Source organism: Epinephelus fuscoguttatus, linkage group LG14, assembly GCF_011397635.1.
Source record: "Epinephelus fuscoguttatus linkage group LG14, E.fuscoguttatus.final_Chr_v1".
NCBI classification, from domain to species: domain Eukaryota; kingdom Metazoa; phylum Chordata; class Actinopteri; order Perciformes; family Serranidae; genus Epinephelus; species Epinephelus fuscoguttatus.
In genome coordinates, this window is record NC_064765.1 from 33,750,854 (window position 1) to 33,769,811 (window position 18,958).

An 18,958-nucleotide genomic window follows, 5' to 3' on the forward strand; every position below is an offset into this window, starting at 1 on the left:
TGTCAAAACCATACACTACTTGGTTACAAAAATAATAATAATACAAAACTACAGCAGCAGTGAAACAACATAAAGAAGTTTACAGAATCACATAACAGAATATAACTGCAGCAGCAGTCGCAGTAGACACACTGGCACCTTCATTAATAGCAGGTGCTTGCTTCCAATTGCAGTGATGGATGAACAGTTCTCATGTGCCTGTGCAGGTTGTTTGGATATGAGATTTTAGTCGTGCAGACTCTACATTCTGCCCTTGTATTGTCAGTGTAATTGAAGTGATTCCAAATTTTACTGTTTTTCCTGCTGTATTCATTTTCTCAACTTTTTTACCTTTCCAGCATGTTGTCTCTCTCTGTAGCGCCTGCTCTCTTTAGGCCCGTTTCCACTGAAGAAGTTCCTAGTACTATTTGGGGGGCAGGAACTACTACAGGAACGTCCTCTCGCTCGGCCCTCTCAACCGTCGTGTCTCCACTGAGAGAGCGAAGTATGAGGAAGGTTCCTGTAAAGTTACGGGCTCTGGATGTGACGTAATCGTTGCGCGACCATTTTGGCCGGGGCGACGTAGAACGCTGTTAGCCGATAGCGGTGTCTGTAATAACTCACTAAATGGCCCGTAAAAAAAATATTTTTTCCAGCAGATGTCTTAGTTACAACATGATTGAGCTATGTGGAGTAGTTTCATGTCGTATCCGACAACGGGAGGCTTTTAACAGATGACGTCCTGATGTTAGCTTTGCTGCTGCTGTTAGCTGTCCCTGTCAGCTGATGCTTTCTAGACATCGTGATTTCCCAAAACTGAATAAATACCACACATAGTAACACAACACTGCTTTGCTAGCTCAATCATGTTGTAACTAAGATATCCTGGAAAAAAATATTTTTTTCACGGGCCATTTAGTGAGTTTTTTTTTTACATGGCGGCAGAAGCTTTATGAACGAGCTAACCCTCGTCTGCTAAGTTTTAAAAATGCCGGCTATTTTGTTGCTTTCTGTTGACATCACATCCATCCTTGAGTATATCCAATCAGCACCAAGTAATCCCCAAGCCCCAGCCAGGAGTCTTTCGGGGCCGTTCTGAGTACCTACCCTGAGGCAGGGACTTGTTTAGCCCCCATAAAAGTTCCGGAACTCTGTCCTTCGGGGGTGGTTCCTGCAGTGGAGACACGCACCAACAGCCCCGGCCCCATAAAATTACCCCGAAGTTCCTGCGGTGGAAACTGGCCTTTTCTCTCTCTGTCTCCCTCCCTCCTGTTCATGTGCTCACTGTGCTGTGTGTGCCTGTAACCACCGCCCTTTCCCCTTCTGCTCACAGTGGACACACAGACGACGCCACACATATTGACCAATCACGTGCGGCTTGAACAGAAAAAAAAACCAAAAAAAAAAAAACCAAAGCGGCTCCCAATCAGGAGCCTGCTCCTGTCGTTCACTTCAAAGAGCCGACTCTATGAGCTGTTTCGTTCGCGACACATCACTACTGCCTTCCAACGTGGGTGATGTGCAGTAGTGGTGTAAGTACCTGGCTTAAACCAGGATATGTGGCACATTTCCTAACTTCTACCACTCAATACCAACACATTATTATCATTACCAGTCCTCATTTTTGCTGCATTTAATCGTACGTCACTGTTTATGTTGTTAGGTAGGAGTTAGCTGACGTTTTTTCTAGCTACAAAACGTTACAGGTGGTCAGTACCACTGTCCTCTGTTTGAATTGGAATGAAAGAAGCTAGCTGTTGTGTCATGTGCATGTGTTAATATTAAAGCCAAGGTGCTGCTGACTAGCTAACTGACTGGATGTCCATTAACATTATAACTCCTATTGTGACAAGAAGGGAAAAGGCAGAAACAAACATTGAAAAAGCCAATTACTGTTAATGTGTTAATGTTACATGTTGTGCATTGCATTTCAAATAAAAGTCCAAAAAATAAGTCCAAGGTCCATTTTTGGTATTTTTGGTACTCACTATAGGGGGCTGGTTTACTCCAGAAACATACATACTGTTTATGTGTATGTTGAGGAGCTGCTGTATCAAAATGAGTTGTCTTCCCCCAGAAATTAGGGTTACAGTATGTTTCTTTTATGATTCCAATCCATTCTTCTTTTGCTGTGGCTCAGCATTAAATAACCTTTATCAAATTTGATGGTTTAGTCACAGACTTTCCCAAAAAGTGTTGTGCTTTTCTTTCACAAATGTGGGAATGAAATTGAGTTAAAATGTACAAAACAGTGAAATTTATTTTGGCAGCTCTCTGGGTGCTCAGCACCCCTAAACCTCTGATCCTAGAATTGCCCCTGCTTGTTGGGCTGAGTAATTAGCAAATTTTAGCATGCTAACACACTAATCAAAGATACTGAACATGTAATTATACTAAATTATCATAAACATCAGAATGTTGCCATGCTAGCATTAGCATTTCCTCAAAGCACCTCTGTGCCAAAGTACAGTGCAAGCTTCCATGGTTGTAGATTATAGACTGTATCAAATAATGTACATGGCCACTGTGACATCACCCATTGGTTTGTGGACTCAGGTTTTGAAGCCTAGAGTTCGGCACTTCTGAATTTTTCGAGCCAGAAGTGACCATTTTTGGACGAGGTTGGAGCTGTGGGGAGGAGCAGTGGGTGGATCGGACTCACAGACTGTGGTGATGCAATGTCAGCGGACAGTAGTCTACAATTGTAATTTATACTTCAACAACTACATCTACCATCCTATTGACCCTGAATCATGTAAGCACAGAGTTGTCCCATAGGCACTCCATTTTGTTGCTTAAGAAACTGAATCTAGCCTTTAATACCCTATAGGCCAGAGGCCTTGTTTTTGACATACATACTGCAACCAATCTGCAACCCCTCTGTATCATATTCACTTTATGAGGGAAATATTTCAGTGTAGGAAATATAATTCAAATTGAATACTGAATACCCTCTTGGCTTGTGCAGAGAAGGGCTTCACCGACAAAAGGGCTTGATCTAAATTCTAAATGAGAGGTTTTGGGGATTGTCAAAATAAAAAAGAAAATTTTGAAAAATTAAAATTAAAAAAAAAGTAACATCCCAGCCACCCCCTCATCTGACAAGTAAAGAACACTCCCTGATAATGAGTGTGTATAAATCCAACTCTTTTTATATCAATTTTTAATAATGGTGTTGTTTTTGGCTATTATACTGCGAAAAACTTTAATAAACAGATAATTACAAAAAAGTCTAAATCTTCGTGATCTTGCTGTGGGATCAACAAATTGTACCAACACATCATCACAACAACTCTGCTCAAATCCCTCTACTATAAAAACATTCATGTTGATAGGTAGAAAAAACTGTCTGTCAACTGTGTGCGTGGCCTCGTTCATGCTCTTCTCTCATTGGTCAGTCTCCGACGTGCCATTTTTCCTATTGGTCAATGTTGTGACTGCTCTCTCGACAGAGCAGGAAGAGATGCAAACTGGCCGTCTGCCAGGTAAATATTCAACAGAGGATGCTAGCTGTGCCCATGTCGGACGCGACAAAAGGACAGCAACTCCTGAATAAGTGGAGCAAAGATGAAACCACATGCTTTATCGAGAACATTAAGGTATGTTCCAATAACCAAGGGACTTGTTTTCACAGTTTGAAAAAGGAGAAGTTAAAGGGTGCGGCCTGCCGTTGTTAGCTTGCTAGCTAACCTCAATGCTAACGTTATGATATGCAGCGGTTAGCTTAATAACTGCATTATCCACAAGCTAAAACGTCATTAGCAAAGACGCTGACTGACCGCGCCGGGTGGGTCAGCAGTCCGATGTATAAACGTTATAAACGCCAACAAATGAAACATTTTAGGGAACAGTTCGCTTGTGTTGCTTGTGTTGAGGATAATGCCTAGGAAAGACCTAGGATTAGCTAACGTTAGCTTGGTGTGTGGTTAGTGACAGGTATGGGTCTGTGTTCAGAATTATATTTGAAATCAAGTGCATAGTTAATTCAGCCATGGATCACGCCTGGTCATGTGTAACTTTAGCGAAACACACAACCTTATGTGAAGATAGAGAGCCGTCCCAACGATAACTTAGCTTTAACAGTTAAATATGTAAACAAAGCCAAAAGACAGTCACATACTGCTCCCTATTCTCTTGTCATCTTCACTGTCTTGTTCAACGTTATGCAACATTCAACACCTACAACGCAAACGAAAGTGATTTGAATCAAATGTTTGATTTGGCAAAACTGTTGCTTTGGGAGTCAGGAGTGTGCCAAATAACCGTCCACACTAACTCCAAAAAGGTCATATTCACAAAGGCGCGTATTTTGCTGATAAGCAAGGTCAGATTAAAGTTCATAGCCGGTGTTTTAGTGTAGTTTGGCGTGTTGAGCAGGGTCAGATGTGCCAGATAGGTTTGGTACACACATGTAGGTAATCCTAGTGCATCCATTTAGTTTTACTATGTTGTTTTCAACATGGAGCAACATGACAGCAGCAGCACTATATGTCTTGATATTTAAGCTTGTTTGTTAACCTGTGACATGTCTTGTGAGCAAGTGTGATTGTGCAGTGCTTGGCTATTTTTTTTAATGTATTATTAAGAAGCAGAAGTAATCCCACAGTGGCTGTTTAGATCAAGGGTCAGCAACCTTTACTGTCAAAAGAGCCATTTCTGATTATAAATAATAATAAAGAAAAACAAATCAGACTGGAGCTGCAAAACATATCTGAGCCTTATAATGAAGGCAACACAGCGTATTCATTTTAAATTGGCCTATCAACATTACTGTTGTTACTAAGTTTAAATGAGCATTATTAATATGTTTTGCAACAAAGTGCCTCCTCTGCAGTGGACTATTTATGATTATTTGGTACTTTAAAGATTTGGCAGTAAAGGCAAACAAATCAGTCTGTCCAGGCACTATTAAATTCTCAATTTTCCTCTGAGACTTTTCCTTTTTGGATTTGGAAATCATAGCTAGCCTAAATAAATTATAAACTATTATTCATTTCCTTATGATTTTTTTTTTGTCAAAGCAACAGGGAGCCAATGGAAAGTGGTTAAAGAGTCTCATGTGGCTCCAGAGCGACGGGTTGCCTTCCCCTGGTTTAGATGTATGTTTCCCAGACCCCTGTTAGGTTTGCAAACAGTTCCTTTCCCAAACTGTAGTCTTGTAGGTTAGTTGTTGCTGCTGTGTTTGGTCCGATGTGAACATCTGTTGGGAGGGTCCTTAACATAAACAAGTGTGGAAGCAGCTGTGGCAGACAGTTGCGTAGCTGACATAATTCCTCTCCTTACTTTATTTAAGTCAGCACTCCTAAACCAAAAGTGAAAACACTCAGGTTTCAGGTACCTGTGATGAATCACTGACAGCACTGATCTTTCTGGGATGGCAGCATACTCTTTGCTCATATCTCATAACTCATGTAGGGGATTACTCAGAACATGAACCTGCTGTACAGGAATACCTGTGCTGTGATCTGTTCAGATGGACTGAATCACAGTCAGGTAGTGTAGTGAGCGATACACAGATACTTATGTATACATACAGTGTGTTACATTTAGGTGAAGTAACTGTGGTTGTGATTCCAAAAACTTCTTTCTTTCTTTGAAGTTAAGTTGACCAGCTAAATGAGCATCTGCCTCCTGCCTGGTTTGACGTAGTAAACAAATGCATCAGCCAGAATTGGTTTGCATCAGCAGGCATCTTTAGTCGAGTCCCCTATGAGATTCAGATCTTCAGAATGTCAAATTTAATAGCAAATCAAATTTTGTATCTTAAGATATTTGTCAAAAAAGGCAAATCTAGAAACAGTGTTTTCTGTAAGAGAGAGTGCAGGGTTTGGTTACATCTCAGTGGTTTTACAGCCAACGTCATTTAAGGTGGATTAGATTAGAGGATTTGTGTTTGTGTGAGTCTCTGTGCGTAACAGTATTCGAGCTTTTGACTCCTAAGCATGGGCTGACTGGGATCACAGTATACACTTGTAGCCACACACACACACACACACACACACACACACACACACACACACACAAACCCATTAATGTGCAACAACCTTCCACCAGCCTGGCCACACACAAACAAAATAAAATAATCCCCCCTGTAGAAGCAAAGTCCACGTCACCAAATGCAGCCTATGTTCTCATCATGTGCACGCTTATATAGCTAATGATGATCACGTGTGGTGTCCCACATAGCAAGCCCTTTATTTTAAAGGTACAGTTCACTCCAAAACTGTAAATACATATTTTTCCTCTTACCTGTGGTGCTGTTTATCAATCTAGATTGTTTTGATGTGAGTTGCTGAGTGTTGGAGATATCAGCCGTAGAGATGTCTCCCTTCTTTCCAGTGTAATGGAACTAGATGTCACTCAGCTTGTGATGCCCAAAGTGTCAAAATAATACATTTAAAAAACTCAACAGCAATGTCACTTTTCAGAAATTACGACCTGGTTACATAAGAAAATCCACAGACCTTGTTGTGAGCAGTTTCATGTAGGAACTATTTTTTTGTCTACCAAACTGCACCTGCCAGCTGTATCACCATGCAAAAGGAAGGATGCATCTACTGCTAGCTAGGGATTTGAACTGAAAAGATTTTATTGATAGCAATGCCATTATCGATTCTGCTCATCAGTCTCATTCTTTATCGGTTCCCTTATCAATAGTAGAAGCACTGCATTTGTATAGTGCTTTTCTAGTCTTGCGACCACTCAAAGCACTTTTACACTACGTGTCACATTCACAAAAACATTCACACACTGGTGGCCGAGGCTACCATACAAGGTGCCACCTGCTTCTCAGTAGTTACCACTGATACACACTCACACACAGATGGAAGAGCAATTCAGCATGCGGACTGGAGGAGCTGCATGACCTGTTCTACTTTCTGAGTAGGGGTGCAATGGTACAGGTAGCCCACGTTACGGCCCGTACCTTGGTTTTTTGGGCCATGGTTTCGGTACGTGCTTTGTGCGTAAAGAGAACCCCAAAATGATCTCTTTATTTTCCTTGACTTTGCACTTGACATGCTGCTGTGTTGTGCTACAGCCTATTCAAGTGCTGGCATTTGTTATTTACGTGACAACGCCTGAACGCAACACAGGCTCTGCTCCATAGACGAGCTCGGTTATAATTGTTGGTCAGGAAGATACGGCCCGGGCGGCGCTCTTGTGTGCTCACCTGTGTCTGTGTGTCTGTGTGCGCATTGGGGCCGAACTAGTGCTGCACGATTAATCTAATTGCAATCGCGATGTCAGACTGTGCGATTACGTAACCGCATAAAAGGCTGCGATTTGCGATTTAATGTAGGCTAAATAAATGTTAACGTGTGTGTCTGTGAACGTGACTGCCTCTCCTGTAGTGTGTGGAGTTTGTTGACATCACACCCACAAGCTATCGTGGTGCGTGCACGACCAAGAACAGCCTGAGTTGGTGGCGAAAAAAACGTCTGTTACATGGCGATACTTTGGATTCAGGTACGGTGACGTTGAACAGAAAGACGTGCTGTGTAAGTGTAAAAGTTAAAGTCGCCATGTCCCGCGGCAACACGACCAATCTATATCAGTACTTGAGACGCTACGTGGTGACTTTAACTTTTACACTTTTACACAGCCAACTTTCTGTCCAGTGTCGCTGTACCTGAAAGACATGCTGTGTAAAAGTATAAAAGTTAAAGTCACCACGTCCCGCGGCAACACGACCAATCTGTATCAACATTTGAGACAGCACAGCACAGGGAAAAGTAGGAAGATCGCATGCGAGAGAAAGCCAAGCTGTGTAACGTTAAAGACAAAGGGACAACTGAAAGCCGCCAGAGCCTCATAAAACAACATCCAAGCACAGTTAAGCAAACATTTGTAAGTGTCACAGGGAAATCATGGACTCCATAACAAATGAAAAATTGAGCAATTTTGTTCGGGTTCGGCCCACTTGACATGATGCTGTGTTGTGCTATGGCGTGCTGGAATTTGTCATTTACGTGACAATGCCTGAACGCAACACAGGCTCGCTCCGCTGTGTGTACAGTTCCGTGCTCATGATACCATTTCTTTATTATATTTTATTGTAATTATATTGTAATTGCAATCGCAAATCGCGATATTGTCCACCATAATCGCAATCGCACATTTTTATCAAATCGTGCAGCACTAGGCCGAACTCTGCTGTGCGGGACACAGAGCATAGGAGGATTGTAAACGTGGGACCATGTAGAGACAGAAATGACATGCTTTTGTGTAAATAAGATAAATAACATAAGGCTATTTAGTTTGTTTAATGAAAGGACAAGGTACGTAGGGGAAACACAATTGTAAGTAGGGGAAACACTAGACATGTTTCAAGCAACGTTTGCAGACAGTGACATTTCTGTTATTATGACAGGATATTTATCTTTGATAACAGACATGCTGCTAGGTCAGGAAGCAGTAGAGAGTAGAGTGTCAAATACATGGCATTTCTGGAATTTAGGCCCATGTTGTGTAGGAAGATGTTTCATTGCTGTTGTTTCCCCTCTTACTTCAAATGATCATTTGACAGACAGTGCAGGCAGCTCTGTACAGCACCATCTTTCTTTATGAGCATCAGACAATTTGGAACTGGTTATAGATTCCCATTCCTACTGCTAGCTCACTTAACACCACTAAGCTAGCTAATGTTACAGCACAGCAGAGAAGGCTGCCAAAAATGTTGACATCTGTTGCAGTCACGACCACAAGACTTTTGTCCATGAATAGATGTATGTTTCCTTCTGCGTGGTGATACGGTTGATGGGTGTAGTTTGGTTGAAAGAAAATAGTTCCTACATGAAACTGCTCAATACAAGTTCTGTGTAACTGGGTCATAATTTCTGGATAGAGACATTGCTGTTGAGTTTTTCAAATATTTTTTGACACTTTGAGCACCACAGCCCTGTGCCATCTGGTTCCATTATATTCAATATAAGCCAGACATCTCCATGGCCGATATCTTCAACAATCGGCAGCTAACACCAAAACTTTCTAGATAAGATATTTATTTCAAGTTAGTTCCCCATGTTCAGCTTTTATGAAGGGGGGGGGGGCTACAATTATTTTAATTCTTAAACAACTATTTAAGAACTGTATGATACCGTTATATGCTAAGGTAACTTTGACCTTTTTTAGGTATGTTGGCACCATATACAAATTTATTTGTAATAAAGAATGCACCTTTTACCCACAGCTCTTCATCTAACCAGTCTTTCACAAGGTTCCTCCCTTGCACTATTACCTTTGCAAAACGGAAATTTTCTCATGAGCATGGTGAGACATTGGACAATCTATGCATATAACGCATCCTTGGCCATACAGACAAGATGTTTTTGTCTTGCACTTGGTATTTTGTTAGCCATAGAAATAGCTTAAAATTTGCATCTCTACTTGGAACATTTGACTTCATTCTTTTTTATAGCATTATCACATTTTACAGTTTCATCCTTTTGACACCTGTGGTAAATAGGTGTACATTGAATTTGTGTTATTTTTTTTCCCCTCATGTCTTTTTATTTGTATGGTATACAATTCCATGTACCACCACTTCAATTTAAGAATTAGGTTTTAGGTAACTGTCTCTTCCTGGAAAACTTATGCAGCACCTATTGGTGCATTAATAATGTTTCAACATACATTATCTTGTAAAATGTATCATAATTGGTTTCTTTGCTGTGGTGCTACAGTGGATATCCTGTTTTGTGCATGTGCCATGGAAGTAAAGTAAAAATTTGCCTGTTCTAGTTTTAGGTATCCGACTGAGAGTCTGTAGCCATGGACGGGCATGTTGCCAAAAACAATGAAAGCACTTTCCCCAGCTTCGTGGACCTGGATGACTTTCTCAACAAGCACAACTCGAACTTCATCTGGCTCCTTGTCGGTAAGTAGTCTGTGTCTGCACTGTGGGAAAAACAGGCACATCAATGGATATTTTTCTTGAAATTTCAACTTATCTGTCACATGTAAAGTGCAAACCTGTCAGCACTGGATCAAGTTGCATTTTAGTGGCTTAGCAGCCTCATAGAAAATGTGTTATCACTTCCTTTGGTCTAAACTATGTGGAAAAAATGTAGTACTTTGATTTATACCTCATATATTAAAGATATTCTATGTAGGATTTTCCTAAGAAGCGATGTATAGACTTATACAAAAATAATTTTTTTCAGTCATCACTTATGACCCAATAGAAGTGTGTGGCAGTGTATTTATCTGCAGAGACTGTCCTCTGCCTGTATTTTCCTCCTTTTTTGCTGTGGTTGGGATGGTCCTGGGCACAGTGTGCAGGTGAGGTTGGGACCCATCTGAGAGGAAGTTGCGAAAGTTGTAGATGAAGTGGCAAAAAAACGCCAATATAGCGAGCGAAAGTGAATCTGGAGTTGGCTTTCATTTTCACTGACGAGGCTGTAAACAAACACTAACAAACAATTCCTGCATATATACCTTTAAACGTAGTTTGGCAAACATGTTATCCTGCCAGGTACAAATATTTCCTATTTGGAGGAGTGATGATATTATTTCAGTTCCTCTCACTTAATAGGAGATGATGATGGCTACACTGATATAATTGACCCTCTTTGGCCTTCACACTCATCATTTAAGATGTAGTTAAACATTAAAGCCATAGCAGTGGCTCATTTGGCAAATTCTGTAGCTATGGTGGCATTCAAAATTATTTCAGTATTTGTTTATGATAAGTTCCCTTGACATATGCGCCATGATGTTAAGGTTTACTATGCAGGGTTGTCGATTACTGTCTGTGAACATGCTCGCCAGCAAAATAAAAAGTAAAAGCCAACCTTAGATTCACTTTCGTTTAGCGTTTTACCTCGCAGAAGTTGCCTTTTGTTTTCAGCGCTGTGTCACTTGGCTGCCAGCTGCTTGAGGTCTGGTTACTACCTTTCTTTTAATAAAGCCCTGACCGCATTTTAGGGCTGTGGGGGAACACACCCATAAACATCCTGTCACAGAAAATAAGAAGAAAATAAAAAAAATTCAGGCAGAGTCTCAGCAGATAAATACACTGCCACGCACTTGTAATGGTTTATAAGTGATGATTGAGAGGGATTATTTCTGCATGCGCCTATACTTTTTGTTATTTAGTAAAATCCTGCACAGTATATCTTTAAATAAACTTAAGTTTGTTGCATGGAGCTTGATATAAAATATTATTAAAGTGTGTAATATTACATAATGTGTTTTAAAATCTCATTCTACAAAAGTCTTAATTAGTTTTTGCTTTTAATGCTTTATTCAGCTGACTGTATGATAGTTTAATTGTGATTTAATTAAATTAACGCATGACTAATGATGGTTTCCAATTATTACTCAGTCAAGCTCTCGGTGCAGGTCTCAGTAGATATCGAATGGCTGACAGAATGAAGCTGCTATCTTCTTTGTACGAGGGGAAAAAAAATCAAACAAAACCTTAAGTGCAGCATTAAAACCCAGCTGTCAGCCCAGATATGAAAGAATAACTAGCTTACTACATGAATTCCAGGTGAACACATTTTCAGGTGGAATTTTTAAAAGGTTTCCAAATCAAGTTACTGGTGTGACTACTACTGCTGTAATGTTGCAGTAATTTCTCTGTGCGTCATATTTGGAAGAGTAGCATCTGGCACATTGTATTCAAAGACCAATCACAGTTTTTTACCTTATAAACAACAACATAATTAACATATATATATGTATATTTTAAGAGTTTGACTTAAAAGAGGCCAAATTAGCATCAGTGATCATATTTGAAAGTACAAGCCTGCTTTACTGTTTGGTTCACAAACGCCATTGATGCAAACAAACTATTCCAAGCATCGGAAAAATGTTGTTTTGTGTCGTGTGTTATTCCTTGTATTAACAAATCTGACCATGTTGTGTTTTTGTCCTCCAGCCACCATTCTGTCCTGTGGATGGATCATCTATTTAACTTATTACAACTCCCGCAACATTGGCCTCATCCTCACCCTCATCATCAACAGACTCTACAAGGATGGCTACATTCATATTGGTGTGTTCATCAGGAGCTCTGTCACACACTGATGAATAGGGAACAGGAATGCTGCCAAAGCGCTCAGTTCAAGGCGTTAACTCAGTCTGCTGAATATTTCATGATGAGCCGGCTTCTCTCTGTGATTATCTCCATTGAGTCTGAACAGCAAACTGCAACCAACACCAGATTGAATTTCTCTACATAAAAGACACAGAGGTTCATTTAGAAAGCACCTTGAGGCCATCAATTTAAGTGTAACTCTGCAATAATTTTTTAGCAAGTGATTAGTTTCTTCCAAAAACATTCATGTCTTTACTAAAGAGTAGACCTTGTCAGGTGCGTCTGCTCTGCAATACATCCCTGTGTATTGTACACTCCCAAAAAAATAGTGAAGTACTTTGTAATGACATGCATTCACATTGAACATTTTATCAGTAAATTGACAAATTTATAGCAAAGTATGTTGACAGAAATGTGCAGCTAACTGGCTTGTGAGTAAATAGGAAGTGCAAGGACAATTACCAAGCAGCATTAAAATCTAATGATGGCAGCCTGGCTTAGTTAACATCTCTTTGCCAGCATGTGTTGCTACAAAGTGAGCAGTCACCCGTGTGCCTCCTAATCTATTTTTAAAAGTTTGTTGGGTTTGAAAAAATAGACTCAAACTTAAAGGGGACCTATTATGCTCATTTACAGGCTCATACTTGTATTTTGGGTTTCTACTAGGACATGTTTACTTGCTTTAATGTTCAGAAAACACTTTATTGTCCTCATACTGTCTGTGCTGGAACACCTGTATTCACCCCATGGATGTAATATATGATCTAGATACTGGACCCCAAAGTGGGCCCTATTCAGTCCAATGTAGGTGCTTGCCCTGTGCACACGCTAAAACCTTTCTAGCTTCCAGGTTTACTTCAGGGGTATGCAGCCCACTCAATATGCACAGTAGTGTTTCTCTCTCTGGCCCCGCCCACAAGCTCCCATGCGGCTCATAAACTTTCCATTGTGAGGACCTTGCAGATTTTTTCAAATTGCTTTCCTCAGCTCAAGGAAAGTTTTACAAATATTAAACCTCCATGGATCAAAAACTCATAAAATAAAGTCATAATTGACCTTGTTTGCAGTTCAAGGTGTCCTGTCAACAGTTTTACAGACATCTATTTTATAATTGTGGTCTATGGGAAAATGCTTTTTGGGCTGCAAGGGATTTTTTTCGCTGCAGTACTGGAAGTGGCCACTTAGCTGCGCACCTCGGGGCCTAATTGGTCTTCCGTCTGTAAGGCTTTGTTTTAGCGCTTGTCTCTTTAAGCCCCCCCACCTCCTGAAAAAAAACAGTCTGCTCTGATTGGTCAGTGTTTCCGGGTCTGTCATATCTTTGCACTGTTATCACAGCCAGGGAATGACTGTAATGGAGATTAGCAGTACTTTCTGCCGTAAAAAATTATAGATAATGTTCCAGCAAGAATATGATCCGGAATCTGTGCATTAGCATGCAGCTACATGTAGCATTGTACTTTCAGGTGTGGAATGACTGTGACGGAGTATAGCAGTACTTTCTACTAGGAAAAACTGAACCAATATCTTCACAACCGGACATGTTCCAGCAGGAATATGTTCTGAAATTGGGGAGAAATTACTAACTTTGCATGTTTCCCTGACACTAGTATGCAGCTACATGTAACAGTGTACTTGCAGCCTAGGAATGACTGTAACGGAGAATAGCGGCACTTTCTACTGTGAATAATCAAACATAAAATCTTCACAAATGGTCATGTTCCAACAGCAATAGGATCTGAAACCAGGAAAAAATTAACAACATCCGCAAATAAGATTACATTTTTCCCGATGTTAGCATGAAGCTAAATGTAGCAGTGTACTTGCAAGCTGGGAATGACTGTAATGGAGTATATCAGCACTTTCCACCATGAAAAATGGAACCAACATCTTCACAACCAGACATGTTCCAGCAGGAATATGATCTGAAAACAGGAATGAATTAATGACATTGGCAAATAAGATGACATGTTTTTCTGATGTTAGCATGTAGCATTGTAGTCATGTTAATACTTGCAGTAGCTTGCCTGGAGATGACTACACAAAGAAAAATGTCACAAGCTGATGTCCGCTTGTCTTGAAAGTAGACAAAAACATTGGAAACAAAGTATTCAAATGGATCTGAAACTTGAGGTTTTTACTCACACAGATTACTTTTATATACGTTGACCTCATTATTTGAAACTTTGGCTACATATTTAACATAAACATCTGCCATATTAACATTATATGGACAAAAAATAAGGAAAAGCGTAATAGGTCATTGTTTCTCTTACTAGGGAAGGCACTTACAAAAAAACAACAACAACACATTAGGGCACAAAAGCTTGGAATAAACAGAAGAAGAGCAAAGCCTTCATAACAATCAGCACAGTTTTGAGTTGACTTTTTAGACACTGTAATCTGTTGTGCAGGTTTGAACGTGCTTGAAGGTATGTGTGTCATTGCCAGGCCTGAGTTGAGTAAAAGTTCTTGCGTAGACTGAGAGGAAGACACTGACCCAAACAAGCCTCCTACCGAGAGGAACTGAGTTACACATTCTGTCTTCAGCCAGACAGAGAAACAAGTCAGAAGTACTCCAAACATGAGGAAGTGTCAGCTGAGATGGTCACAGTTAAACCACTCGAAGCAGAGAAAGACATCTTATGAGCCAAAAAAGATTAATAATGAAAAGATGATGTTGAGTCTTCCTCAGCGACAGACTCTGACCTACTTGTTGTACAGTTAGATCCTAATTAAGATTATTTTTCCTCAATTGAGAAGAGAAACAAGGTGATTAAATATCGCAGCGACAGCCAGACTGTTTTTGTTTTCACCAGCGCTCACACAAGCATCTAATTGCATCTTTGTTCAACATTTTAATTAGCTGGTTTGTTGGCTTGAAGTCTCACCACTGTCATCAAATTCAAATTTGGCTTACACTTGCTATTGCAGTTTGTAATCATACAACTGTACTGCACTGTTAAGTCTATGGATATATTTTATTTGATCTTTGGTGTCTGACCCGTCCACAGGCTCTTTCTCCTTCTCTGTGCTGTCGGGAAAAGTCATGTTCAGAGATGTCTACTACATCAACCAAGACATGTCTATCAGGTAATCTGACCTGTGCTGCACTGTTTGCTTCTCATCTCCTCCTCTATAATCTTATAGCTTGCTTACTGATTGATTATTTTTCCTTTGTGTAACAGGATACAGGATGGCTTCCTCATATTTCGGTGGTGGAAAATGTATAACCCAAAACAGAAACAGCATGGTAAGTAATGTGATATTTATTCATAGGGAAGCGTAATTTAATTAGCCTGTTACTTTGATTGATGCAGCTTAAATGAGCTTTCCATGTACTTGAAGTCATTTCTTTTAACTGTGAAGGCCTAGTTTGATCATCAGATTAATTTATAGTCTCATATATATAATATTGTAATATTAGGCCTGTCAAAATAATCACATTATTGACTTATCGTACAATATATGGAAATGATTTTGATCATTTTGCTGACCTTGATATTGCCTGTTGTGTTTACATGTGTGTTTGTTTACATACATTTTTTAAAAATCTCTCTCCACCCCTGTCTGCTTGAGCGAATCTAAAGAAAAATAAAACAACAAATCAAAGACAACACAGTGTAGGTTACTGGTAGCCTGCAGTTGCAATTTTGGAGTGGAAGAGCCATATTCCTGATAGTCGTAAGCTTGCTAACCTCTGGCAACAAGCCCAAAAGTCAGTTTTTTGTAGTTTTACCCGCCAACAACTTCATCCTCCACTTTGTAAATCCACCAGCAAACTACATGGCTCCATGTCCCGTCGATATGTGCTACCTATCAGGATGTACTACTAAGCGCTATTTTACAGTATATATTGCTTAAGTAGTGGTGTAGTCCAAAATTATTCTACAGTAGAAGGATTATTGGATAGGGGATATTGGTCTGTCGAAATGGGCTACCCCTGAAATCTTAAATAAAGATCTTACAATGAAGTATCAAAATACGCTCCCCATATTCTTATAGTACACTTACCCCTGTTGGTAATCATTTTTCGATAGGGTAGCGAGACTCTGCTATCAATTTGTGCAACTTTACTGTTTCCTTTACGGTGAAAATGGAGGCCAAAAAAACTGAAATCAAACTGTAAAACTAGGCTGTGCTGATCAAATATAAACCAATATTCTGTTGAGTTGCTTATTTATTGCCTCAAATGTTTTCAGAAATATGTTTTAGCTTACTTTTTAACCATAATGCTAGATCGTTTGTTGCCAGTCGGCTGTCATTAGTTTCGTTTGAGATGAGCCAGTGCTGCGCAGATTCGATCACCGGCGATCGGCGCACAATGCATGCCGGTTAGTTTTGTGTCCGACTTCATCCCGACTTGCGTATTACAAAGTGGACGGCAATAAAGCCGCGAGAGCGAGGCGGCCGCAGTTTTTAGAGCCAGGCGCTGCAGTTGCTCTCCACCGACTGCACCGCCTGGCTCTCACCTGATCTAACAGCTGATTGGTTCAGATGTCGACTCAACAAGATGACGTTTTAGATAAACTACTCATTTTTGTTGAATTCTAGAGATTAAGATTCTATTTGTCTGACCTGAAGGTTTATTCTGTGAACAGAAAACATGTTGTGTGACTGATGGTGAAAACAAACTGATAAATGGGTCTGATCACTTTTTTAATGAACTGACATCATTCCAGACAGGATGTAAGTGTGTCTGTGACTTCCTGTACAGACTGAAGGCTGCTGGAAACTGTCGTGAAATTGTCCGACTTCACTGCGGCTTTTTGTCACCGCCCCCGCTGCGGCCGCCTGCTCTCGTCTACTTTCCAGGCGAGGCGCAGTTCATCTCAAACGAGCCTATTGTGTCAAACAAATGAGTTTGCATTACGTCACCTACCAGCATGAGCGGTCTGATGTCGTGCAGTGGACTCTGGTAGTTGTAGGTTTTCTACCGCTTGGGCAAAAAAGCCACAGTCCTTTTCCTCTGTTTTCTCTGGTCATGCATCACCAATTTCAAAAGTTTTGATGCCTTTCTGCTGTTGACAGCCCAGTTTTATGAATAGACCATTTTTCCAGCTGTAAAACACTACTTTAAGTCTCAAACTGGGCGATTTGAGCTACACCTATGAAGATACTATAGTTTTATATATTCTTTTGTGTATATCGGTGACATAAAATTGTTTCAGAATGACAATAACATTGTTTCTCACAGTTTCTGAGACAGTATATTGTCCAGCAAAAGTATTATGACACACCTTTATAGTATAACCTTAAATGACCAGTTATGGAAGGAAAATGTCAACATAAGTTCTGAGTTTGCTTTCTCTCTCTTTACCAGACCCCAAGGCAGAGACCAGGCTTTACGTGACAGTTAACGGCTTTGAGTTTCACGTCTACAACCGCACTGACCTCTACGCCCGACTGCAGGAGACCTTCGGACTGGACCCCACACTCATAACACCCAAAAAAGATGAGGAGAGGGGACGGGAGGACAGGAACAAGACCCTAGAGAGGTACGACCAAGGCCTCAGCTAACAGCTTCTCCACATATTCAGTGTTAGGGCTGTTTTGGGGAAAATTAAACTTCAACATTTTTTTTTTTTAAAGTTAAGTAGAAGTAAAACTTTTGTTTGAATAAGTACTTACAGTATCTAGCTTTTTAAGCTGTCTTACCGTAGAATGATGCCTATTTTTTAATAAATAATTCACAAATTGAAGTGGTAAACAGTCCGTCACAAAAAAGCAGGAATCAGCAATTTCCCATCAGAGATGATTGATGAATGGAGATTTGATGACAAGCCGTCTGAAAAAGCTGCATGAATGCTCCTCTGTTATCACCAAATGCATTTGAAGTGTCGGCACAGAGGAGAGCTGTTGTCATTTCCCACTGACAGCCAAATTAATTGTGCTGACTGGAAATGTAGCACTTTTAAATTGTTGTAAGACTGAATGTCTTCTGGTCCCTCTTAGTGTCAACATCAAAGCAGAAAGTCCAGACCACACATCATCTTGGCGCTCCCTTATTCCTGTCATCAAAGTTAACATCAGCACTGTAAGTACCTCACAAATTCAACAAAAAATTGTTTGGACTTTGGTCAGGGGTCTAAGAGAGGCAGCAGCTTTAAGGTTTTGAGGCCTTGTTTCTTTATTGCGTGTGTGTTGTTCTCTTGTAGGGTCGTTTGGCTTTTGGGAACCACTACCTCCCCCAAACTCTGTGTGTGAACTTTGAGGATGCCTTTCTGACGTACGCCACCAAGCCTCCATCCAGCCACCTGGACCAGTACATGCACATCGTCAAAGGCTCCCTGGAGAATGTGCGCGTCATGCTGGTTCCCAGTCCGCGCTACCTTGGCATGCAGAATGATGAGTAAGTCCAGCTCACTTACTGATGAGGAAACATTGCTTATTGACTTATTTTTAATATTAATGTGAGAGTTGCTGTGAAATCAGCTGGTGGTAAAAGAAGCATTGCTGTTTGAATCCAAGGGTGGAATTCATATTGGATTGAATAATGTAACAGACTATGAAGATTTGGTATTTATTTATTCAAAACAATTTCTGAAACTCGTAAACATCATCTTTCAACTTACGTTGTTGTCAGTATTAAACCTATTTAGAGATAATGCTCTTGCCTGAAGAATAATAACTTCAAAATATCCTTTGCCACTCATTTTTGAAGCGTACCATATTACTGCAGAAAATGAGATCATTATACAGTTCGAAATGGATAATTCTGTGCACCGCTCTCCCTTTGTTTCTTCCTATTTATCCTGCGCCGTGGAATGTATGGTGTGGAATCTTAAACACAGACAGAGGACTCGCTCTATATTCCTCTACTTGTATAAAAATTGTAGTATAATAATATTATAATAAAGATTAGTGTTTTGTGCCACAAATGTAAAAAGTAAATTACAAATAAATAGTTTGATTTGTATTCATGATTTTTTTGCTCAA

The 18,958-nt window shown here is 40.2% G+C and overlaps 1 protein-coding gene across 1 annotated transcript in view; it reads left to right on the top strand.

Moving 5' to 3' along the window:
- The first annotated feature begins 3,441 nt into the window (after positions 1-3,441).
- Positions 3,442-18,958, top strand: part of kiaa1109 (KIAA1109 ortholog) — a 125,482-nt gene continuing 109,965 nt past the window's right edge. Inside the window, exons 1-8 of the mRNA XM_049595389.1 lie at positions 3,442-3,578; positions 9,721-9,856; positions 11,864-11,980; positions 15,034-15,112; positions 15,208-15,272; positions 17,343-17,517; positions 17,975-18,056; positions 18,178-18,371. Coding sequence (XP_049451346.1) covers positions 9,751-9,856; positions 11,864-11,980; positions 15,034-15,112; positions 15,208-15,272; positions 17,343-17,517; positions 17,975-18,056; positions 18,178-18,371 — 818 coding nt within the window. The 5' untranslated portion in view covers positions 3,442-3,578; positions 9,721-9,750. The remainder of the gene's footprint in view (positions 3,579-9,720; positions 9,857-11,863; positions 11,981-15,033; positions 15,113-15,207; positions 15,273-17,342; positions 17,518-17,974; positions 18,057-18,177; positions 18,372-18,958) is intronic.